Source organism: Barbus barbus (genome assembly GCF_936440315.1).
Source record: "Barbus barbus genome assembly, chromosome: 18".
NCBI lineage: Eukaryota > Metazoa > Chordata > Actinopteri > Cypriniformes > Cyprinidae > Barbus > Barbus barbus.
The window spans coordinates 9,631,833-9,658,795 of NC_136746.1; the positions used below are offsets into that span (position 1 = coordinate 9,631,833).

The 26,963-nt window shown below is 37.0% G+C and overlaps 1 protein-coding gene across 6 annotated transcripts; it reads right to left on the minus strand.

The window, feature by feature from the left end:
- Positions 1 to 1,447: 1,447 nt before the first annotated feature.
- LOC306883909 (DNA-binding protein Ikaros-like) lies at positions 1,448 to 26,963 on the minus strand (the record flags this gene model as incomplete). Of its 6 annotated transcripts, XM_079439428.1 has the most annotated exons (9): positions 1,449 to 4,487; positions 5,808 to 5,933; positions 6,316 to 6,441; positions 6,611 to 6,778; positions 8,630 to 8,671; positions 9,134 to 9,409; positions 16,041 to 16,160; positions 19,406 to 19,459; positions 26,666 to 26,963. In XM_079439428.1, 9 exons carry the CDS (start codon positions 26,961 to 26,963, stop codon positions 3,766 to 3,768), a joined length of 1,932 nt encoding a protein of 643 aa, XP_079295554.1. In that variant the 3' UTR covers positions 1,449 to 3,765. The 6 variants fall into 6 exon arrangements, 5 of the variants coding, with proteins under 5 accessions (XP_079295554.1, XP_079295557.1, XP_079295555.1 ...); XR_013785396.1 differs by lacking the exons at positions 8,630 to 8,671; positions 9,134 to 9,409 and having other exon boundaries at positions 1,448 to 1,682; positions 3,188 to 4,487; XM_079439431.1 differs by lacking the exon at positions 9,134 to 9,409 and having other exon boundaries at positions 1,460 to 4,487.

Below are 26,963 nucleotides of genomic sequence, written 5' to 3' on the forward strand. Positions count from 1 at the left end.
GAATTCCTCCACAACCTTTCTTGACGCTATATATCTACAGCTAATATTAACCTTTGCATCATTTATTTTCTAGTTTGTCTTAAGCTACACTGTTATTTTTAGACAATTCGTTTTTAGACAATTAGTGTGTTGTGTTTCCAATTCGTCTTCTTTCTTTCTTTCTTTCTTTCTTTCTTTCTTTCTTTCTTTCTTTCTTTCTTTCTTTCTTTCTTTCTTTCTTTCCTTCCTATTCCTTGAAAATATCCTTTGGTGCTGACATAACATTGTTTTTATTAAATGGCTAATGCCAGTGTTCACTATAATGCTGATATCTGTAATAGTCTTTAATATTAAGTGTGCATAGGATGCAATAAATATACTTATTCACTCATAATTCACTATATATATATATATATATATATATATATATATATATATACATATATATATATATATATATATATATATATATATATATATATATATATATATATATATATATATATATATATACAAAACACAAAGGGCATTGATTTATCTGCCTGACCAGTTTATTTTTGTCTCTTATTACATGGTTTTGACATCTTTAAAGTTTCTCTGAATGGGTGGGGTCTATTTGTGCTGTATTATTATAAGTCGAAGCGGAAAAGAGAAGTGAGATTCGGGATAGAGGCTGATGGGGATGGGGTGGTGTGAGGTGGTGTTGGCCAGATTATCCCTCTCATGCAAATGCACTCTCTCCACAGTTAGGTCCCACTGAAGCGTGGGGCTCTGCTTTGGCCACAGCTGCTTTCCGTTTCTACCCAATCACACAACAGCCATCTGGACACGCATGTCGTTGCAAAGAGCTGGTGAGCCCTTGGGTCGTGCTCACTCTTGGTCTCTTGACAGATCTGCTCTTCTTCAGTTTACTCCACCTCGCTTTGGCCATTGCTTACTTTTACAAATGTCCGTTATTGCCTGACTGCAAATAATTTAGAAACAATGTAATTCACAAGAACCATGTCAATTGTTGTCAACACCTTAGAAACAATTATTCCTTTGCTACTTCACAGTTCTATAGATGTTGTTTCAACCCTATAAATGAAATCAGCCTAAATACGTTTTAGCATAAATTTTGTTATAGAATGTGATTATTCAGTTGTTAGTTGTAACAGATATATTGGGTTTATTCTCAAATTCTTATGTAAATTCAGCAGTCTTTTATGCAAATTTGCAAATTGCCTGAAAGGTGACAAATACTGTACCTATGGCTAATGTTCGTTTAGCTCAGTAGTTTAGCTAAAAAGTGATTATCTACAAGTGTGATGCTTGGACTTATCATATAAAGATTAATAATTAGTTCTGTATTTTGGCATACTTTTGTGATGTGTGAATATAAACTTAATTTTGTTAGATACTCAATCTCTATTAGCAACTTTGTTTAAATGTTAAACAAAATTATCTTTACAAAACTTGACACATTATCAAAGGTTGAACAAATGTAAAATCTTTTATTCTTTTTTGCAAGCATATATATTCTAGGATGTTAAGGTAAATATGTCAGAGTAAAATGCTTTCAAACTGTATTTTTAAATACAATATAAAACAAGCAGGGAAAACTGAAATTTAATAAAAAATAAAAAAAACATGTACAATATGTACTGCCATATACAGTGCCCTCCCAAAGTATTGGAACAGTAAAGACAAAATTGCTCTGTTGGCTGTGGAGTCAAGACATTTACAAATATGATTAAAAGATGAATATGAGACAAAACTACAGAATGTCACATTGTATTATTGGGTGATTCAACAGATAGATGTTTTACCAGCTAAGAAGTTCAGCACTTTTAGAGTTCATCCCTCTATCTGATGTGAGGATAAGTATTGGAACAGTTGCCTCACAGGTCTTTCTAAGTGATCAGCTGCGTCCTGTTGCATTAATTCTTCAGATATTAAAAGCAGGGAATGTGTCGTATCAGTTATATCCATTACTTCTGTATTCTGAATCTTGCATTCGATGATGACACCCAAACCAGGATGAAGAGGGAGCTGAATTTGAGAGAAAAGCAAGCAATTTGGACGCTAAAAGAAAAGAGGAAGTCAGTTAGAGCTCTAGCAAAAACAAAGGGCATGGAGAAATCAAGAGTTTGGAAACCACCAGCAACCAACAACGACCTGATCGGCTGAGAAAACAACAGTAGTTGATGACAGACAAATCATAAAAGCTGTGAAAATGAACCCTAAAAGACGTGTCTGTAAAATCACCAACAATTTCCAGAAAGCTGGGGTGATGCTCTGACAATTTACTGTCCTCAGGAGACTTTGACACAGAATTACAGATGCTACACAGCAAGATGCAAACCTCTGACCAGCACCAAATATAGAAAGGCAAGATTAGAGTTTGCAAAAAAGCACAAAGGTGAGCCAGAAGAGTTTTGGAACTGTGTTTATGGACCGATGAGACAAAGATGAATTTTTATCTAAGTGATGGGAAAGCAAAAATGTGCAGAAAAAAAGGGAACTGCAAATGATCCCAAGCATACAGCCTCATCTGTAAAGCATGGTGGAGGTGGTGTCATGACATGGGCATGCATGGCTGCCTCTGGAACAGGCCCTCTCAACTTTACTGATGACTTAATGAATGATGACAGTAGCAGAATGAATTTGGAAGGGTACAAAACCATCTTGCCTAACAATATTCAAGAAAATGCCACCAGATTCATTGGGAAGTGCTTCATATTGCATCAGGACAATGACCCAAAACACCCTGCCAGTTCAGTCAAGGAATTTATAAGAGCAAAGAAATGGAAAGTCTTAGATTGCTCAAGTCGACAATTGCGGTAACCACAATTCCAACAATTGGAATTGGCTGCATTAAAGGCTGGGAAAAGTATTTCAAAGGATGAGACCAAGAGTCTGGTGATGTCTATGGATCACAGACTCACTGCTGTGATTGTGCGCAAGGGATCTGCAACTAAATAATAGCTTTTAATCTTTTATATCTGCCTTATGTTCAACTGTCACAATACTTGATGCTCACATCAATGAGTGGGATGAACTTTAAAAGTGCTGTTCTTTTTATTTGGTAAAACATGTATGTGTTGAAACGGTTAATAATAAAATGTGACATTCTGTAGTTTTTGTCTCATATTCATCTTTTAATCATATTTGCAAATGTCTTGACTCCACAGCCAACAGAGCAATTTTATCTTTACTGTTCCAATACTTATGGAGGGCACTGTATTTGGTTCAATATACAGGGGAACATTTCAAACGGGAGTCATGTTACATAAAATGGACAAATCATGACATTATTTCATTGTAATAAATTATAAAATATGAACTTTAGGCTGCTTAATATAAAAAATATATATTTAAAATGAAGAGTAAACTGTTGGAACACAGGAAAGAGAGATACATGAGTTTACATCACATATTGCAAATAATATTTTATAATTTTATTTAATTTTGAGCATTTAATTATTATTATTGTTCATCTTGGTAACTTTAGGGCAGCAAAAACGTCTTGATTTAAAAATGTACTTTCAAACACTTAATTTCTATTTTCAGTTACAGTTTTTTCTTTATTTAAAAGTTTACATACAAGTCACACCATTGTAGAAAAATAGACAAGACAGCAAAATATATAGGCAACTGTATGTACAAAGAAAAAACAATGTTACACGAAACTTAAAAAAAAAATCCAATGTATGGACAGTGTCTAAAAAAATCCTGAAATGTTGAATTGGTTGTGTGTGAGTGAATGTGTAGTTACGCGTATGTGGAACGTCTCTGTGTGTTAACTCAGAAGCGGTGCTCTCCACGCGTGATGTGCGATGAGAACTCGTAGCGGTCCTTACTGCGGTAACCACAAAGGTTACACTCGAACGGGTCTCGGAAGCCATGGCATCCCATGTGGATGGTGTACATGACGTGGTCCAGGAACAAAACTCTGCAGTGGACGCAGCGGTACGCTCTCAATTCTTCTCCCTCTCCGCTCAGTACCTTAAACCCCTCCGATGACGCCATACTCAGCTCTATCCCTGCTACACGCAAGGCCTCGAAATGCCGCTGCTGCTCTTCCTTCACCACTGGCAGACCTCCGTTACGCATACCTGGAGCCATGTGATTGGTCAGGTAGATGAGACCCCCTGCGCCTGCTGCCGCACCTCCCCCGGCCGCCCGATCTTCGTTGTTGCTCTCGGTGTCAGTGGAGTCCTGGCCACTGGGGCTTGGCGAGCCATCCTTTTCCACAGAGGCCGATTTGGACTTGGACAGCAGAAGGAGATGCTCTGCGGCACTGTCCTTAGCGGACACGCCATTGCCTTCAGCTGATTGTGTTTTGTGGAGGTTGTAAATAGGGCTGACCACCATGTCGGAGGAGCCAGGGGAGGTCTGAACCAGAGGCCGCAAGGACTCCGCTCCCAAATAGCTAATCGCACTGTTGATGGCCTGATCAATGACATGAGGCTGCATGAGCTCACCTGAGCCACTCTCGAATGACAGCTCCGACAAACGATTCTCTCCTGTGGAAGAAAGCCAAAAGAGCAAAGGTTTTAACTCATCTGAGTTCTGTGAAATTAGAATTGATTTATTTCCATCAGTGACCAGTAAACCATTACTGGTAAGCACAAATTCTGACATATTTCTTGTCTTTATAATATTATTAACTATTATTCCTGGGCAACCCTTTGGAGAACTTTATAGGTACCCTTTCAAAACAGACAGTTCTCTGAGGAACTAAAGGGAGTTCTTGCATAAAACTCAAAAAAAGACAAGGAACCCCATCCCAGCTAACAGGGAACATTCTATCAAGAAACATTCTTCCACTAATATTATTATAGTGTATGTTCAAAGGTCTTCAAAATGTTAGCTCTAAAACATTATTTATGCATTGTTCTTTTTGAACTTTTTCATGAAACCTTTTAGCTGGACGTTGGTCTGACATTTTTTAAATGTTACTATTTGTTTCTAAATGTTCAGAGAAAGTGCTCAAAAGTTATGTTCCCATAATGTTTGCAAAATAATAATAATAATTAATAAAAAAAATGACGTTTTAACATGACGTTTTAAATGTTCAGAGATCTTTAAAAAAAATAACATTTTCATAATTTAATTGGAACATTAGCAAAACCTTCTTAGAACATGTTTTTGTTAGCTGGGATCATAATGGTTCATGAAGGTTTTGAGATACTTAAAAATATATATTTAGCCGTACTCTGTTAAAAAATAGAGTTCCAAAAGATTTTGTTTTTTTTTCATTGATGCCATAGCAGAATCATTTTGGGTCCACCTAAGATCCATTCCAGTCATTTAATTAATAATAAAATGCCCATTTTCCACTGTAAAGAACTTTTTGTGGAAAGGTTCCATGTGTTAAAGGTTCTTTATTGAAACATCAATACCAATACAGAACATTCAGCAGGTGCCTACAACTTCTCCAGAGGGTTCTTCCAGTTTAGCAGTCTGAGAAACCTCAAATGGTGTCTCGAATCTTTTAATTTTTACAATAATCTTCAGGGAAACACCAATATGAAAAAAGATAAATGGGCTTAGTGACACATCACATTATTCTAACAGCGATTCAAAAACTATTACTCTCAAAGAAGCAAATGCAATTTACATAAGAATTCATAAAAAGGTCAGTTCATGTTGTATGCCATTGTAGCATTTCTTTCCCTGCTTTTTTAAAGTCAACCCATCAAAGAGAAAGAAATGAGGGAGCTGCCTAGCATTGTTTGTCTCTGCAATGTTTTAATTCTTTTAGTCAGAGACATGCATTTTGACAGTGATATCTGGATAATCTACGATATAACTGTACAATGAAAGCAAACTTCAACTCTTACCCACAAACCTCTGTGGCATAGAGCTCTTACGCTTAGCTACATTGTTAGCTATCCTGTCTAGCACCAAGGCTCTCTCAGATGCAGGCATGTCCTCCCTCTGCTCATTCTGGCTGTTCTCTTCCTTCACTATGGAAAGCAAGACAAAGAAACCACGCATAAGATTCAAATGTCCGTATCTAACCTGAGCTCATCCTCTGACATGATGCTAACTATAATAAGATGTTCCTTCAATCATGCAATTAAGATGGCTTTCTATCCCTTAATCTAAGCTATTACATTTTTTTAAACTTTGGGACTTTACGGGCATGCTGCTGCGAGTTTTTGGGCAGTGTCACCAATAAGTACTACCAGAACATCAATGGTAATGCTTCCAGTAATATGCATCTTACTTTTATATATAGTGACAATAAACCACATTTAGGCCATGATATTGGGTTATAGATTAGCACCATTTCCATCTATAAGAACAGAAAACACTTTGAGAGAGAGCTTTCTGTCATTCACAGACCTGTATAAATGCTATTCTGAAGGCCCATGCACTGCAGGTAGTTGTGACATCTCTCCTTATGTTCCTCCAGCGAGCTCCGCTGCTTGTAACTGCGCCCGCAGTATGCACACTTATGAGGTTTTCCAACTGTAAATTTAAAACAAAAGCAAAATCTGCTCAATCACACAGTACAACTTAGCCTTTGTTGTTTTCACTACAATATAGCCTCACACAATAACACTTGTTTTATGAATTGGCTCAAGTGAATGAATCAGTGCAGGTTTGAGTTAAATGAAGGCATGTCTGAGGTATTTACCCGAGTGCGTGCGCAAGTGTCCAGTGAGGGCGTCTCTGCGGCGGCAAGCGTAGTTGCACAGGTGACATTTGAAAGGTTTCTCGCCAGAGTGCAGTTTGATGTGACGGAGCAGGTTACCCTTCTGAGTGAAGGAAGCACCACACTGGTTGCACTGGAACGGCCTTTCCCCTAGGAGAATGAAAGATAACAGATAACTCATATGTTGGAGTTAAGACATTTTCATGTAAAATTACTACATGCTGCAAGTCATGAACAATGATTAAGGAACTAGATTTTTCAGCATGTTCTCCTTTCTAATGGTCCCAAAACATATTTGGACACTTAAGCCACACTTAAAAATGGTCGAATATCATTGCAATCGGTTACAAAATATTAAACCATAAACCGTTTTAGGCTGTAAATGACAAAACAGTAGATGCACTGTTCAAAATTAAGGCAAAAAGTATTTGGACACTTTCTTTTTATCAAACATTAGTAGAATATGTTCATAGGTGCAACAGTAGCACACCTCTCTGAAGCTTTTAAATGACAAATAATATTCAGTAATATTATCAATTCAGTTGAGAACAAAAATGAACTGAATAAGGCTGGATAATGACACTACTGCTTTGATTAGAGCTGCCTTAGCTGAATTAAACTTGTTTCATAATTGATTAACTTTGCAACACTGTTATTAAACTGAACTGAATTGATAATGTCTTGTGCAGAGCTGCTTTATAGCTGAAACTGAATGTTTCATAATTATTGAATTCTGCAACATTTCCTTTTTATTGCAGTAAAGCTGCTTACACAATCTGTAGCATATTGTATAAATCCTTAGCCTATAAATAAAAGTCATTTGACTTTGAATGTGACTTAAAATAGACTTGATCCACTGAAACTTTTTTGGAAGCTATTAGTTAAAAGTAATTGCAAAAAATCGATTTGGGGTTTCTGTGTACCGTTGTGTTTTAAAGTAACTTGACTCGTTGTGCTTGAACCTGTACAGCAGTTATATATACACCTGTAGTTCTATCAAAATGCGTTTCTTTCGAACATAGAATGCCAGCGACAAATGGCCATGTAAATGGCGAGCGTCTGAGACACTATATCGGCTCTCTGGAAGCAAAGCATCCGGCGCTGTTGCGCTATTACTCGATGAATGCGGGGTCACTGTCCTACACGGCTCCGGCGCGCTGTTACATCTCCAACAACGCGGCGCCTTGCGCCAAAGCTCAATCAAACACGCGAGCACCGCTCTCCGCTCTGCGCGCGCTGCCTGGCTCCTGATCGAACAAGAGGCTTTCAGACGCTGCCTGCCAGTTTCGTAATGCACCACTGCCTGGGTCAATTTGATCTGAAAATCTCATTTTTTCCTCTTCTTCAGCTCTAAAATAAGAGCGGCCCATCACAATGCAAATGCAGAGCTCATTTAAATAAAGTGAAGGAAACACTTTGTGTTTGAGAGCCAGTCTTCCTGATCAGCGCCCCTGGAATAAACCAATATCCAGCTCCTCCGAATGTTGTGGCATTCTCCGAGAACGCTATTAATACGGCGCTCTCTTCAAAAGCCCTATAAAAGAAGAGTCACCAGTGAAGCAGCAAAAAAGACGGAAAAAGAAACTCATTAAAAAGGCATTTCAGGAGCGAATATTTTGATTTAAATAGGAAGCACTTCATTATATCTTTTATTGTACGTTCTTTTCTGAATTTACATTAGCCCACTGTTCCTTTCTTCCATTTTGAGTTTCATTAGTTTGTCAAGTGAGGAAGTTAAGTGCCTTTTTGAAAAATGTTCTCATCCACTGGTTTGGCTTCGTCGCAGTGGAATATCAATTTGAGAAAGAGAGAAATAACTAATACTGAAATAATTGTCATCTGAGAGAGACTTTTACATTTGGACTGTTAGCTATAAAGAAATTACACGATTTTAAACCTCTCTATAAAGACAAACACACACATCTCATCATAATTGTTAACACATTAGTCTTTAAAATGATAGTTGACCCAAAAATGAAAATTCTGTCATCATTTACTCACCCTTACTGTTTGTCATTCCAAACCTGTATGACTTTCTTTCGTCTGTGGAACATAAAAGAAGATATTTTGAGAAATCTCTCAGCTTTTTTAGTCCATACAGTGGAAGTCAGTGGTAACCAAAACTGTGTGTTTCTTTAAAATATCTTCTTTTGTGTTCCGCATAAGGTTAAAAAAAGTCATACAGGTTTGGAACAACATAATGGTGAGCAAATGATGACTGAATTTACTTTTTGCTATCCTACTGTTCTAAAAACAAACACATGTTTTTTAATTATATTAGTCATTTACATCAACTAACATCATCCATTCAAGTCAAGCCATACACTGTTACTACTCTGGCTTCCATTAAAGAAAAGGATGGTTACACTTAAAATGCATCCAGCGTCTGTCTCTGTCCTGCTCTCTGTGTGTCTCTCTATGTGCAGATCAACCTACCCAGCCCTGTGCCCTGTGAGCTGTGAGTGATAGTATAAGGAGGGAAGAGTATATGGCAGTTGTGCTTACCAGTGTGACTTCGCTTGTGCACCATTAACACATTGGGCCCAATGCAAACCATCCCACAGATATCGCACTTCAGCTTCCCGTTGGGGAGGCGGATGCCCCCGGCCGTGTGGTAGGCGGCCGGCTTGCTGTCAGGGCCTGCGTGGGAGCCGTTCACTTTGGCCCCTGAGCCATCGAGCACACGCAAGTCCTCGGCTGCACATTCCTCCTCCTCTCCATTCATCTCACAGGCCAGCCCGTTTTCCTCGTCACTCCGAGCCTCAACTTTTATATTACAGGCTGGAAAAGAGGGTAGTGGGCCTGTTAAGTTCAGTGGCAGGCTGGGTGGTTATTCTCTCTAACTAACACTGCCATCTTTTATCATGATAATGTTCTACAGCGAAAAGAGCATCTGCAAAGCAACTGTCTTCTTTCTTTCAGCCTTTGATAAGCAGTATTTGTGTGTGTGCGTATGTGCAAAACATCAACTTTGGTTGCATTAAACACATTTTTGAAACATTCACTTGACATAGAGAACATAAACTGTATTTGTTGAACAGCGATGTATTGTAGATACATTTTTTTAAGGACACACAGCTTTGTAGCCGAGGAAACTGAGACAATAATCCAGCCTGCTTTTTTATATGAAGTCTGATTCATTTGATTGAATCAGATTGTTCTGATGATTGATGTTTCTGTTAATTTAATTTTTATTAATTTCATTTTGACGGAGTAAATACTCCCAACACCCTTTAAGGGAAAGAGAAAGAAAATAATAATATTTGACAGATGTAGTGTAACACTACTGGATTAATATTCCATTTAAATAATCCAGTATTCTTCTATCAGACTGCCTGCTCTCCAAACTATCTTACCATCTCATTCATCATCACACTTCTCTGAAACAAATGACTGATAAACAGGAAACAGAGACACAGGAAGCACTGTGAAACTGAGGACTCTCAGCGGTGTAAACCAGACCAACAAACCGTGGTAAACACATACACACACACACACACATACAAGCCTACCGATGCATGCAAAAAGGAGCACACCATCAAATAAAAATGAACCTCTGTTAAATATTTAGATTATTCTATGGAATGACCAATTTATAAGGTATAGATCATTGCTCAAATGCCCGTTCAGCCTAATAAAGTAAACATTTTGAGTCTTTTCAGGCAGTTAGAGCTCGGGGTAAAGGTCCTGTGGTTAACACACTGTGGTGCCAGGCTGATTTCCCCATGCTTCAGCCTCTGTTTGTACAGACTCAAGAGGAACAAGCAGAAATAATGAAATATGGGAATCCAAGGGAAAAGGGGAAGCTTCAGCGCCCGAGCCGGCCCAACCGAAAAAAAGGACAAGAGTTATGGAGAAGTGACAGAAAGGGAAGCACAGACAGGGAATTGTTAAGCACAACAAGTGAAACAGTTTTTCTTTTTCATTTTTTGCATTCAGACTACAGGGATTAGCAACTGAAGCACGTGACTGAACTGGAGAGTACCGACAGACAAAAGTGTTGTCTGTGTTCAGGTTAGCACAGCCACACTCTTATTACTGTGTTTCCAAAATAGATTGGAAATCATTGTCTAGAGTTTTACAGCAAGTGATCCAGTTTCCAGTATAATCGTCTGACAGTGACTAAGAAAAAGACTGAAAACTAATCGAATAACTAACTAGAAAAGATAAAAGCTAGTTGACTAAAAACTGCATTATCTTTGATTTCAGAGAAGGTCTTGACTGAACATCATCACATAATGAAGTCAAGCCAGCATTTTCATTTTTAATGCACGCTCCTGGTCTTTATGTGCGCTATTCATTGGTGGACATTCTTCTTTGTAAAAAAAGCTATACCTTCGTACCTTATTTAGCCTTAAAGGATTCATATTAGTACCTTATTGTTCATTTTATTACCTAAAGTGTACCTAAATTATACATTTACATACTTTTTGAAAAGAGAGCTGCCCCAGTGACAGCTTTTGTACTTTTTTATAGTATTTTTCAATCCCTCCCCTCCAGTATCCTGGCTGTATTAGTATTTTCACAATCCAGTCAATTCCCAATAGGCCAGCCTACATTTTTCCTGCTGAATATTCTGTTTAACTCTAGTAAAGTTTGTCTGATTAAGTAAAACAGGTTGTAAACGGCCTTTGATGTTGACTTTAAAGAAGGTTTATATGGATTTCATTGTCAATGTGTGAATGAATTACAGCAGTTAATAACATAAAGTCAATACAGCAATGCAATCTCCCATTAACACCCATAAAAGGATGTATTTCTTCCTCTTGCTCACACACACACACACACACACACATACAGATCCACTGACAGCCTTTCTGCTTATATGATATGATGATTTAACCAGTGTGATGTGACCTGAGTTTGGCAGAGGGAACTAGGCTTTTTGTCATGATATGGTCTCTCATGGATCTTTTGGGGAAGTTGTGACTAAACTGGGGATGGGAAGAGGAGCTTTTACTTTGTATAACGTTTGTCACACATCCTAATTTACCCATTTTGGGAAGCAAATGTCAAAAGCCACAGACAAGGACAAACAAAAGAGCTGTACATAGAACAGAGCAACGTAACAGGCAAACCTCACAACCATCAATGGCTAATTTTAAATGGGATTAAATTAGATTTTTTTCCATTTCCAGAGCAACTTTCTGGAAGTGCAGTGGTTCAGTTACTGACAAGTCAGTCTCGCTTTAGCGGTTTGAACTAGTGAACCTCTGCTACATCGATAACTAAGTTATCGTAACATTGCACTTTAGCAAGGGATATTTTCATGGCGAGGGCACTGTAATGGACACAACTCTTTGCTAGTACAATTAATTTTTGTTTATGCTCCGGTTGAGGCCCTGAAAAAACACTATGAATAGCTTATGCGGTGCGGGAGAGCTACATGCACATTAACCACGGCTCCACAGCGGGTGGGTGAGAGTATGTTGTAGAGCATGCATGTGTATGTGTCAGATGTGATAAAAAAGAACCCTGCTTTCGCTCACATTTTTAGGAACTTGCTAGTGAAATGTTTGCATCTGATATAGCACCAGGTTTAAGGGCAGGCCGTCACCCTCATATATTTAAAAAGAGGAATTGCATGATAAAATAGGCCATGCACCATGAAAACCTTCCTGCACTTCACTGGACAGCGTATTTTTCCATGCAGTGCTAATAAATACTAATGCTCAAACCAAATAGAGCTAATTATTTAAATAAAAAGGCCTACAACTTAAAGTCAATGTGAAATAAAAATGGACTATGTTTACTTTCTTAATGGTTGTTTCGTGTCTTAATATGAATGATTAATCGGTGCATGTGATTTAATGGAAATAAATGGGTTATATTCATTATCTTTAATCAAAATCTAAAATGGCTTTCCTTTCTGCTGCCACTTAGCTATTTTTTTAGGTTAATTAATATCCAAATGGCTATTTATGCATTATTTTAGCATTCAGTTTGGCTCTATTCTGGTATGTAACACCTAACTGACAATCCAAACAATTCCTGCTTATTTTTTCTCATTTTTTCACTTGAATTTCTTGTTTCACTTGGACATATGTGACATCACAGGAGTAAAATGGGTTGTGAGCACCAATAGCTACCCCTTTTAAATATTATGTTTTTATACACATAATTGCATGTTAATTGCAATTAAATTATAATATAAACACATTATAGTTAAAATTCATATTAAATTCAATTAGCTGGAGTTTAGACTGATTTTAATTTTAATTTTTTGGTATCGTTATATTTTACGGTGTCATTATTACACGTTACATGTATTTGTACTTGTACATGTACTATAATAATAACAACAATAACTTATGCATAATTACATGCAACTAACCCTAAATCAAACTCTCATCCTCACCGTAAACATATTGTAAGTACATGTAGTTAATTAATATTACTCAGTACTCAGTCAATGTGTAATTACACTGTAACAAGGACACCGTGAAATAAAGTTTAGCTCTTTTTTTGACTCACTTAAGTTGGACCTAAGACTGAATGTACTGACAAGCAAATATGACAAACTAAAGTAGACTTAAATGTTATTTCTATCAAAACTTGTACATACTTACATTTGCAACAATAAAGTTGCAATTTAGTACATTTGAAATATATTACTACACTATTACTATACTTTAATGCACAACAAAAGATTATTAAAATAAAATTATTTAGAATATACGTATAAAGTATAACATTTATTTTGATATTATCACAAAATGCACTATTTAAAAGTGTATTTAGTCCTGAAAGTGCACTGTAAGTACTCATATGTGGCCTTTTTTTCATTAAAAATATCGGTAAGAATTCTTTTTTATACTTTTAAGATTTGAGGGATTAAAATAAACCTTTAGTTTGTAAAGGAAAACGTTGTTTGGCTCTTTGTGCTTCTCGCAAATTTTAAATTTCAGTCCTCAAATGTTTTCATGGTTTCTAGGTCTTTCATAGCAGGAAAGCAAAAAAAAAAAAAAAAACCAGCGCCCTGTAAGAACCATCTCTATATGTTTTGATTTCCTGATATTCTACGCGCTTTGCTACGTGTCTGATCGAGCCGCATACTGCACAGTCTGCACAGATACTCCCTTGATACACGTAATCAGAGAAGCAATGATGCACTGTGAAGATACTGTCTTCACATCCTCTTGCACACTGGCTGATTATATCTTCAGGGAGAACATGCAGACAGACAGATGCATGCTCAAGCACACACACATATTCACACAAACCTTTACTAATGAGTTCAGAGCATTTGAAGTCTAGTTCCCTGTTTCTCTCGAACAATCCACTTTTTTTTTTTTCAAAATCCTAAATGGCATCATGATTGTTTCTGAACACCCCAAAAACGCTCACATCTCAATCAAAAAAAGATTTTCATCAGTGAAAGCATCTCTAAAATGTGTATTTGTGGGCAAAAAATGCGTGGTGTTGAGTTAAATGTCGTTTTAATACACTTCTTAGCGTTTTTAATGTCAGCCTGACTGTTCAAACAGATGACTTAAAAGTGGTCTCTTTTTCACGTAACGAGAACATGCTGCATTCTCTGTCTTATTAGTTTATCGATATGACTTTGCTCTTTATATACATAACACATGAGTGAGATATGAAAGTGCTATTTTGCTGCGAGTGAAGCATGTCTTTTGGACTTGCAATTTAATGTGGGTGTGTGTGGAAGTGTGTGAATATCATGACAGTTGAAGTGAAAGCATGGCATAAGTGCAGGTGCAGAGTTGTGTGTGCTGGGTGTAAGACAGTCTTACTTACTCTATTTTCACATTTGTTGCGATACTGCGCCTATCTGGTGTTGCTCCTAAACATTTTATCTCCTTGAGTGAGTGTTGAAACTGAGCAAGTTCTTCTTAGGAAACTCTTGCACATCCTATTTCAGTTTCCTCTCACATCTTTTTTTTTCTTTCTCTCTCTCTCTCTCTCTCTCTCTCAGTCTGTTTTTTACTTTCAGTAGCTTCAAAGTGAGCGGGTCACACATTAAGTCCAAGTTAATCTGGAACTTCTGGAGGGGAAAATTCCAAACTAAAATACATCAAGATATTAAACAGGCCATCTGTTAACTTCTGGTTAGCCAAATTTATTCCCACCCATTTTTGCCTTTAGTTAACCCACTTTCTATTTACACTGCTAACACTATATTTATTAATATAATGACTAACTTACACATTCTGTTACTTCCTACATTTTCAACGAGAAGCCATATTTTTGTATTCATTTTGTGAAAACAGAGGTGTTAAATTCTTATACTATCTCTCAAAACTTGAGGTCATTAAAAAGTTAATTTTTAAGAAATGAATACTTTTATTCAGCAAGGATGCATTAAATTATTTAAGATTGACAATACAGACATTTATTATGTTCCTAAAGATTCTTATTTCAAGTAAATGGTGTTCTTTTGAACTTTCTATTAATCCTAAAAAAAAAAAAATCATGGTTTCCACACAACTGCTTTTAACATTGATAATAATAATAAAAAATGCAAATGTTTATTTGCATCACAGGAATAAATTACATTTTAAAATATATTAAAATAGAGGACAGTAACATAAATTCAAATTTTACTGTGTTTTGATTAAATAAATGCAGCCTTGGTGTGCATAAGAGACTTTCAAAAACATAAAAAAAAAAATCTTTCTGACACACATTTTTGAATATTTGTGCACCTTTTAGTTTTTGTTCTTGGAAAAAATGGCTTTAACAGTTTTGCAATAACATTTTAATTTACATTTAATCCTTTATGCATTTTATCAGATGTTTTAATCCGAAAAGAACTTATAAATTATCAAAACAAAAGTAATATAGAATTTCAAGAGTAAACAAGAGAAGGAAGGGCAGAAGTGTGAAAAAAAAAATTCCTAATAAGTGGGTTAAACAGTTCATGGCACAACTGAGCGCATTATGTGTAGGCTCAGTCAGTGAGTAAATGCTGTTTCAGTGAATTAAATTAGAAATTTGCTGTTTACATGTCCCACGGTTTCAGGAACCAGTAGGTATGAACTATCAGTCTGACAAGAGGAAAATAATTAATTTAGCATAGTACTTAAAGTTTTTACAGCGGTTCGGTTTTGATTTGTTTTTTGTTTGTTTTTTTCTTTCTATGCATGCCAATAGAAAAAAAAGAGACATGATCTCATTACAAAAGCTGAAGATGTGCATCATGAGCTAAATTGAATGCGTCGGACCCTGCGATTGTGTTTGAACAATCTGGTGCACTCGCTCTGTGATGTTGTAGGCAGGATGAGAGCCGTTACATGCACTCATTTCATACAAAGTATTCCATTTTAAAGCTTTCTGTGTTAGGCTGACCTTAAAAGTGGGCTTCAGTTAGTTATATCAGACTGGGTATTGCATGAATGTGTATATGACGTAGTTTTGTGGTTGTGTCCCAGCTTTGGATGGTGTGACTCACCTAGTGGTTTGTCTGTGCGGTTGTTGTGTTGGAGGCCAGTGCTGGCTGATAAGTCTTCAGGAACAGGCATGGCCTCATCTTGGTCCTCTCCCCCCTCGTTAGTAGTCGGGCTGTCCCTTCCTGAGCAGAGAGTAGAGAAGTTACCAATATAGACACAGGGCCATCCCTTATATATACTTTTAAATTTAAAATTGATACATGACATTTTTGAGTTTAATATGCTGAGCCACTGCAGCTAAATTTGGTTGTCAGTTCACCTTTTAGTGCTTAATTCTGTTCTCTCAACTGAACTGACTCCTGACAAATTCAGGTAGTGACAACCGGATTTAGAGAAATTCTACACAGTGTATATGGAACCGAACTGATCAACTAGTTGTTAATGAGGTATTAAAATGTGTATCAGTTTTGTCTTTACTGTATGTGAGGTGCAAAAAACCACAGGGGATGTTTTGACTCATTAGTGGTTCGGTTCCAAAAATGTCATGTATACATCTCAAAAACATTGCAAGAATTAGATGTTTTGTTTCCAGTCAAGACTTGGAGAAACTTGTCCATGCCTTTATCACCAGCAGGGTGGATTACTGTAATGGTCTCCTCACCGGCCTTCCCAAGAAGACCATTAGACAACTGCAGCTCATCCAGAACGCTGCTGCCAGGATTCTGACTAGAACCAGAAAATCTGAGCATATCACACCAGTCCTCAGGTCCTTACACTGGCTTCCAGTTACACTTAGGATTGATTTAAAGTACTTTTACTTGTTTATAAGTCACTCAATGGCCCAGGACCTAAATATATTGCTGATATGCTCACTGAATATAAACCGAACAGACCACTCAGATCATTAGGATCGAGTCAGTTAGAAATACCAAGGGTTCACACAAAACAAGGGGAGTCTGCTTTTAGCTATTATGCGGCCCGCAGTTGGAACCAGTTTCCAGAAGAGATCAGATGTGCTAAAACATTAGCCACATTTAAATCAAGACTCAAAACTCATCTGTTTAACTGTGCATTTGTTGAATGAGCACTGTGCTATATGTCCGAACTGACTGCAATGAATTTTAAGCATAATCATTTTCTTTAAATTTATTTTAAATCAATTTCTATATCATTTTAAAATTCCTTGTTTTTATTATTTTTATTTCCATGTTTTTATTGATTTTTAATGTCTATTTCACTTTCTTTTATGTAAAGCACTTTGAATTACCACTGTGTATGAAATGTGCTATATAAACAAACTTGCCTTGCCTTGCCTTGCCTAGTGTTGCCAAATAGTGCTAGAAAATAAACAAACAATAAGAACAAGCCCATAATAAATTCAAATCCAAACACGATATCTTGGAAATAAGCCCCATACCAAAATATTGCGATCTGCACCTGCCTACTTTATTAACTCTTTAAACTGGATCCCTTTATGACCCGTGCCCAAATAACAAGCTCAAAAGAAGCTTAATAAGCATTGCTTATAATAAGTGGACATGGCAACCCTTCGAGAGCGCACTCTGCAAAGTAGCCTTCCAAACTAACTTATACAAAACACGACGGCTCTGTTGACAGTGGTTTTAGTTCAAATTGAGCCATTGGTCACTGTTATATTACTTTGATTAGAAATAGCATACCAAATGCCAGAATGTTACTATGGGTGCCATGGTCTCAATCATCACAGTTCCAAAAGAAAGTTCTGTTTTGTACAAACATGAAACGGTAATTTAGGGGATTTACTCCTGTATTTAAATGCAGCTGTCACTCCTGACACTGTGGCCAATTACATGTAAGCCATTTGGAGACTGATTCCCCATCATTGGCTCAACCAATGGCATGAGTTGGGGGTGGGGCTATCTGTGTGTCTGACCAATCATGGGTGGTGGGAGTGTTCACGAGAACAGAAAAAACTAATCTTGATGTTATCTTTTTTCATGCTTATCAAAATAAAAACTGAAAAAAATAGAGCCCACTTTATTGGTGTTTAAATAGAATAGGCTTTTTTGAACTTTATTTTTGTATACACAGGCGCTATATTAAGCAGTGCATAAATGAAAAGTGTTTCTGTTGCGACATATAAACATCTGAAATATCTGTGTATTTGACAAATATTGCATGTAATACTCTTAATCTGTGATAAAGTATTCAAACACTGCCCAAGCTTCATTACGGAAAGCAGAAAGTGTCCAACTACATGTCTCTGTTTTCATCTCCTCTCCTGACTCCAAGCAGCAAATCGGTTAAATCCAGATAAAGTCGAACACACCTATTATTTTTTTCAAATCTTTTTGGTGACATTAGTAGTATAAAATGTACACACTTCCCCTTAAAGTAAAATTGTTGTATTGTGGTTGCTCTCCAGGATGTATTGCATCCCAGCGTTGACAGTCAGAGCATTAAATATATAAGTCAGGATCTCACTATAATGAGTCTTGTGTTAGTTTTGTAACTTTATTTAGATACGAAAATGTCGACAGAACACAAATGCTGACCCTTTTCCTGCATTCAGACTGTGTTCCCTTTTTCCATTTATCTATTTTCGAGGAAAAGTGTATGCATAACCCTGGGCCAATTCAAGATGTCTTCCTTTTACATCAAACAAGCATCATAATTTAGAAGTTATAGGTTATTTTCTGTCCTGTTTAGACCCCCCTCATCTGAACGCTCTGTTTGAATAGGTGTAACGTACTGTAGACTCGGAAGTAAATGCCCACGTAGTGACCACGTAATGAAGACAGTTACTCACACTTATGTGCTGCAATATCGGATCCAATATAGTCGGCACAGATTTGTCTTTTAGTTTCAATCTTTCTGAAAATCCTGCTTGGAATTGTGCCTTGTTAATAAACAAATCCACGGTAAAATGAAGTGAACAAAGGACCAAGTTCTTACTGACGCAGTCTAGCACTTCCTTAAAAATAAAGTTCATCAAATAAAGTTTATCGTTTGGTTTCTGAATAGACCTGTGTTTGCCGTTCTTGTCATTTACCTACTACACGTGTGAATCGGTGGGCGGAGCTAAACAGGCAGCGATGTAGAAGCAGGCATTGATCTTCTTCTGCGAAGCAGGTGTTTAGCATCACTATTACATCATAAAGTGGCACATTCCACAATGTTATTTTGTTAGATTGGCTCCAATATATGCTATTTTTAGACTAACGAGAAAGTTCTGAGTTCTGATGTTTTTATAGCACAATGACCTCTTATATATAAAAAGATCAAGGGAATTTTGATTTCTCAGTTCATGGCCCCTTTGACATATATCTGCTGAGACAGAACTTCTTATAGCCTTTCGTTGAACAGTCAAAAAAAAGTTATCTTTGCTCGACCGTTTTGATAGCCCAGACCTCACTGTGGCTTTGAACATATGAGAGGCAGCTCTTACCTGTTATCTGGGACATTTCCTGTGCCTCCTCCGTCTCCATCCTGTGCAGGTATTCTAACAGGAGTAAAAGCAAGAAAGAAAGAGTATCATCAGCGCTCTCTGCCTCAAAAATAAGCCTGTGTAAGAGAAGTGGTTGGTGATTAAAGGAGAATGGCCTTTCTTTGTGTATCTCCATCACCCTGGCAAGAACAGCCCTATTCCAGCCGCACACACCACTGTCTTCCACATTACATTACAATGAACTACAGACACTTTCATTACCGCTCTGACAGACGGGGTGAACTAAGAGAATAGGTTTGGTGGACTGCAAGGCCGGCGATGGGGTGGGGAGCCTCGAAAGGAACAGGCTTTCAGACCACATTTGTTATTTATTGTTAATTTCCTACCACATAATCATCCAAAAATGCAAACTGACTGCCGCAAAATTAAGCAGAAAATTAGATGGCCCGGGGTCATGGAGGATGCGGGTGTTTGGCATCGCCAGCTGATTGGCGCTCGTGTTCATTCTAATTTACTGAGCATGCATGGGTGAGCCCGGCAGCGCAACTCTTTCTCTGCTTCTCTTTAACACACACACACAGGAACACAGGGATGTACGAACACACACGGAAACGTAGACGAGAGAGTGCAATGACAGAAAGAAGAATATACAGAAGGTACAAACTAAACAAAGCAGGTTTATCAGAGACAAGACATGAATAGATTAAGAAATAAGGGAAATGTTAGTTGAAAATAAGTCAGAGAGAGAATTCTCCTTATTTTGCAACACAAAAGTTAGCTATTTTCTGTGAATGTACGAGACTTCTGATTCATTAGCCGCTATACATTATTTTAAGGATGTTTTGTCCTAATATTTATCTAACTTTTCTAAAACGTTGTGAGAATGTTCCATTAGCTGGGTTAATCAAGTGCAGCAAACTACGACTAAAGCCTCGTAAATTCAAGTTACAAATGCCCACATACGCATACTCACTCTTACATTAAAAATAAGGTGGACAGGACGAGAAGAAAATGGAGGAAAGAACAAGAGTGGAGTGTCAGAATGAGTGTGATGAGAATGAGTCTCAGAAGGAGTCAGTGGTGAACGCTTCCTCAGGCCAGGCCTGCATATCTGAGAAGTCACCAGCGCTCGTGGCCCCATTAATAATGTAACGGCCACTTGGGCCCACAGCAGATGTGCACAACAGCTTCGGCCTCGCTGCTACTTCAAGATGCTCCCGCTAGGGCCCCATGCCTGGCCCCGCCAGCCACACAGGGAGAAGTGAAGTTCCTGAAAATAGCCAAGCAAGCAAGCTGAAGAGAGCTCCTGGGAGAAGGGGGACGTAGGCCTTCCTGTTTTTAATGACAGATGGCTCCATGCACTTGGAACAAATAGTGGGAAATCGGCGGCCTACCGTCTGTCACAATGTCCCAGTCTTCCTGGGGATCGCGCTTCTCAGAAGACTTACGACCGGCTCGCACACCCAAAACCCTGGTGAGGGCTTGTTGCGACTGCTGTGAGATACGAACGTGTATGTGCCTGGGCGTCATTGTGTGTGTGAAATGAGGAGGGTTAAAGGTTATTGGTGTGTAAAGGATTGCAGGGGGACACAATTACATTGTATTTAGCTGAAGAGTAATATGTTTTCTAATGTGTCTAATATGTTTCTAATATGCAAATTCACATTTGCAGAATATGTATATATATATATATGGTCCAGGGTCACATACAGTGTATATATATATATATATATATGTATTAAAAATTACAATTAATCTCAAAAGATGACACATTTTAGATATACTGTGCAGTATATATCTGATAATGCAACACGTCAAATAGTTACTCAGGTCACTTCTTCCCCTTTATTGCATATATGCATATGACAAATAAAAATGACATTTAATTTAGTTAAATTTTTGTAGCAAAAAAATTGAATGTGCTGAACGTCTCTTGTTAGTGAACTAATTAGCAAGATAACTAGCTATCTAAACTTCCTTCAGAAATTACTCACGTTCCATTGATTGATTCTCATTCTGTTAGTGTTGTAAAATAAACTGAATGCATATTTATTTAAATTATATTTTCCACAAATATATGGTATTATTTGTGATTGTAGAATATCACTAGGAAGTAATATCAGTGATATTTCTCAAGCAAATTGCAGATCAGATCAGCTGTTATGAAGACCAAGGAGCTGCTCGTGGATCTTCATAGACCTCTTTGACTGTCTAAATGGGACATCGACAATCTTTTCAACACTTCACAGATTTGGCCACTGTGAGATAGTGGCTCGAAGGAACACATTTGGATTCCTTGCCATGTTTCTTGCCACTGGTCTGGCTTTGATTTCACCAGGAGGCGCTTGTTGCCATCAAAAGCAACATGGGATGGGTAAATACAGGCAAGTTCTTGACGAGAACCTGTTTTAGTTAGTTTTCTTGAATGGCCCAGCAACACTCAATTATGACTGAAAATCTGTGACTTGATCAGAGAAATACAACATTTAAGTTGACATCCTATGGTGGAGCATTTGCAAAAAAAACAAAAAAAAACAAAGTCCAAAAGAGTCAAAGTCACAGTTTGACTCATTGATGAATGTTATGTTTCTAACTTAGTCTAGGGGATAATACAGAAACGAGGGGAGGGGGAGACAGAGGGCAAGGAGGGGAGATGTTGATGTTGATGTACACAACACCAATTTGTTGCTCAAAAATGATAGTCATAAAGCGATCTTTTATTTAAAGTCAAAGTTTGACTCATTGATGAATATTTTTTATAAATTAAACATCCAATGTTCCTTTCTGTGTAAAGTTCTGTTTGGTCTGAACTTTTTTTCTTTTTTTTTTTTGAATTAAAAATGTGTTAAATTTTGTGTCCCATTGCGAAAAAAAATGAATTTATTGAATGATTAATAGGATTTTTAAAAATTATTTTATTGATCCAGTTTTTAGTGTAACATTGCCAAAAGCTAACCAACTAACTAAACAGTAATAGCATAGGGGAGAGCGGGGCTTGTGTAAATCCACTTGGGTTTCAGAGTATTTCTTCCACATTTATCTCACAAATATGTACAAATATGTGGTCTTGTTTCATTAATACGGTGTGCACTTTTTCTTTATTTACCCCAAAAGAATGGAAGTGGAATGTGACATCATGTAACATGACCATATAACATCTGACCTAATCAAAAATATACAAGACAAACTAAAATGCTTTGTAATGACATTTTTTAGTAATTAAAAATAACTGCAGTAATTTTGAAGCTTGACAGTGAACACATCACAAAACACAATTATACGGCATAGCTCAAATCAATGTGAACAAATAGATGAAGAAACACATTCGGAAAAACACTGAACTGAACACAACACAACACACCCCTCCCTCCACACACAGCTCTCACAACACAAAACATAGGCAAGCCAGTAAGAGCGCTTTAACTTTCCTGAAATATTTTTTCCATCTCAGTTTTTATTCACCTTTATTATTTATAGTTTCTCAATAGAATTAGAGCTTGATATGTGAATTGCATTGTAGAATAACATAATTCTAATAGCAGAAAACGTTTCAAAGCAGTGTTATAACGTTCCCCATCTGCGCAACTGGGCTATACACCCGACTAGTGTCTTCTAAAGAACTATCTAAACTGCTAATTAACAGGTTGTAGATTAAAATAACAGCAAATGTGTCTCATTTTAAAAACACTAAAACACAAAAAACTCAAAATTTGCTATGGTTAAATAAGTGTTCAATGATATACCTTCCAAAGATTTTTAAATTTTGGCATATTTTCTCTTGATATAGCAACTAGTAAATACACTAAGTTTTGTCATGTGTGGAAACTTGCATGAGTGTTACAACTCCGCACTCACAGCTAAAACTGGCACTTTTTCAAAAGATGTTGATTGAGGTTAGAGTCAGGTCAGGTTTGGCTTTGGGTTAGGTACAATAAAAATGTATCATATGTGAAGCATTCCTCATACCACAAACTAATCATCATCTTGAAGGTTGATGCACTATTTTTTGTAACTGAGGCTCTATGGAGTGGAGAAGTAGAGTGTATGTGTGTGTTGGGTGGGTGGCGGTGTACGGTATTCCCCTGCACCCCTTTTCTGAGCAGATGTGAGAGGGGAAATAGTGATGGTGTAGACAAAGAGGGGGAAGAAAATATAAAAATACTCCTCACTTATACTGATAAGCTTCTTCATGTGCGATTATTTAAACCAGCTCTTTATTCTCCCACTCTGACAGAGTTATCATACCAGTTACCTGCTCTCAGTTGATGACTTTATTTATATATACAGGTAGTAAAACTGAAATGGTTGCTATACTAAATGTTATCTCAATCCACAGTTACCTCTTTTGTTTTTCAGCAGTTTTTGCTAGTGTTGTCAAACCTCAGTGTGCGTGTAGGACACCGGTCACGGTCAAGACAGGAGATTAGCATAGCCAAGCACATTATCATACCAACAGGAAGAGCTCTGTGGGTTTTAAAACACCCTTAGTGTGTGTGTGTGTGTGAAGAGAAAGGGAGTGTAAAGGGTAGGAAAACAGATCTAAGTGCGAAAAATTTTTGAAGAGATGGGTGGAGACTCGGCACTGCAAAACCGTTAAACAGACAAAATGCCATTGCTGCGTTTAGAGCCATTCAAAGGTGAGTATGACTTAACTAAAGAGCTTCTTGCAACAAGTGCCATTTCATCATTTCACTCAGGGATGGTTACATAAATGACATCTACATGAGTCAAGATGAGTTGTAGAGGGTAAATGGTGGAATTTTTTCCTTTGCAGAAATCAGCAATATTCTAAAAGGATGCAAAACAATTCTGGGAATTTTTTTTTTTTGGTTTCAGTAGGAACAAAACAGATTTAAGTCATGCACTTTAAATATGATACAATTTGAGTCAAACACAGATACTACATTCAAATAAATATTTGATGTTAACACAAATGCAGTTGCTACTTTTTAATTAATAGCATTTATAAAAATAATTTGATTATCGGTCAATTAGATTTTAATCTTCAAATGAATATTTTAACATGAAAAAAGTAATAGTACTTGAGGACACCTGATGAATGTTTAATATATTCAGGTTCATACAGGCAAGACTAATTTAACCCTAGCAATTTCCCGAGAGAAAGCTTCACCTCTTATCATAAACAATATTAATTCTCTTCTTTAGCTTACAGAACACTCTTCTCTTTCTTTCTTGTTGCAAATAATATAAAAAATACTGAAAAGCATGCATTTCTTAACAAAAAAATATTAGGTCTATCATATGTTTATATATATATATATATATATATATATATATATATATATATATATATATATATATATATATTATAATGGTATTAATATGATTTTAAAAATCATTAATATAACCTAAAATAGACATGCCTTCAGACATTACAAATATGGTTCTTTTGGAAAGTTAGTATGAATAACTTAAATAAAAATAATAAAAGTGAAAATAATGATTTCTAATTAGGAGAGCTGAACTTCTAAACACAACTATTTAGTTTTTCAGTAACTGTTTGTTAAATGGGATATCCATTGACAGGCCTGTCTTGCATCAGTGGGGATTTCATCACATTTGAGGGTGTAAGATAGAGTGATTGCTATCTGTCAAAGATGATATGCAGGAACTGCTTTCTGAGGCTTTCACAGGAATAAAAGAAGCTGACTTTTGAAGCCTCATTTACACTGGCCACACGCTGCCATTGAGACCACTCATTTTATTCGCTTCATCATTTCATCTCTCTCTTTCTCTGCGCACATTGCCACATTAACGAGTCAAATATGCTTTTTACATTAAAAGTGCCTGAAACAAACGGCTATGTTGTCGTATATTGAGATATTTTGCTTTTGAGATGCGCAAAAGTTATAAACATACACTGTGAAACTGTTATTTTAAGAGCGCGGATGTGAAAGCCATTCTTTTTTCCCCTTTAAAAGATAGAATAAAGTTATAATGCAGCAAAAAACTGTAGGCTATTGAAATATAAAGCGGCTATTATTTTTCTAAGTATCTTACCTACAAATGAAGGCCTACATTATGGATTTTTAATTGGTAATTATTCAAATCTTAGTGACTCAAACTTTTTTGTCTATAAATGTGCGTTTATTCGTTTCTCAGTAAGAAAGTTTGATGAATCAATTCTCTCAAATAAATGTGAGAAGTGTGTTTTTGTCTGTCGCACACGGTGTATTTTTACACAATCGCTCAATACAGTTTCTCATGTGTTGCACATATGAGCACTAACGAGTGTACATGAAACCAAACAAGGGCACAGAAGAGAAGCTCGAGACACACATGCATCACCGGATTAAAAAAAAATGACCAAAGAATTCGTGTAAGTCATTTTCACCCGTCTTACCTACACTGGAAACAAGGGAAAATCTCTCTCACACACACACACACACACACACACACACAAATGATTGTAATTTTTAAAATAATTATTCAGTTAAACCAACTTGCTGTGATCACTTCATTATACTTTTTTAACCACTTTGAATTTCATTTAAAATGAGCGAAAATGAAAGTGAAATGAATGGAAGCAAAGATTCTGTTCTAACATAATGAAGAAAAAAGTCCAGTGTAAAACTTCCTAAAAACTATTTTTGAAGAATGCATCCATAGCTGGACGGAGAAAACTAACTTTTCGATTTCACACATTTCCTTCGACATATTACTGATCAAATGTATGTGTCTTTAAAACAGACTTTTTTATTTTTCGGAGAAAATGTGATCTCAAAAGTCCATATTGCTAAACATTAGCAACAGGTGCGTATCGAAAGATAATGAAAGTAACGTTCAAAGTTGCATTGAAAAAAAAAAGAACAACATACATAATGAAGGAATATATTGCCTATATTTAAATGCAATTATCAATGAAAAGATTGGAAAGAATTCCACCGGTTCCACGTATGGGACATCGGGAAACTTTTTCCATAGGGAAAACTGGAAAAAAGATTATGAAACAAAAACGAGAAGAACAGAGAAAGAAGAGAAAACACATAAACTACATTTAAAACTTCTGATGAAGAAGCCCTGGCGCAAAATAAAGTAATTACGCGTAGAGCGCGACGAACACGCCTTCACCATGTCAAGAGGATTGAAGCGCTTGCACCTGCTACAGAGTTCAGGACAAAAACTTCCATTACGCCAATTCTCCTCGCTCTCACTTAGTTGAACTGTACATTTTTATCAACTCTTCAGTACTAAATCTGTGATATGTGTCACCTGGACCGGCCTGTGAGAGTTATTTACCTGCTATTCCTTGAGTTTGCAGTATGAAGCTCTTCCAGCTGTCCCCCGCCGCTCCATGCGCACAAGTTCTCAGCGCCGCGGCAGCAGTCTGGAACTCTGCGCGCGGTCCCTCCCCTCTCCACTGCACTTCCTCCTTCCAGCCCAGCATTGCTATGTCTCTGTGCTCGGGTGAGACATTTTGCAAGCTTTTATTCCAGAGGCCGAGTCTGCTCGGGGAATCGAGGCAGCAGAGCTTGGCACTTCGCTTTGTATCGTGCCAATAAAAGCTGACACCCAGTAGACCATCACTGGCAGCCAT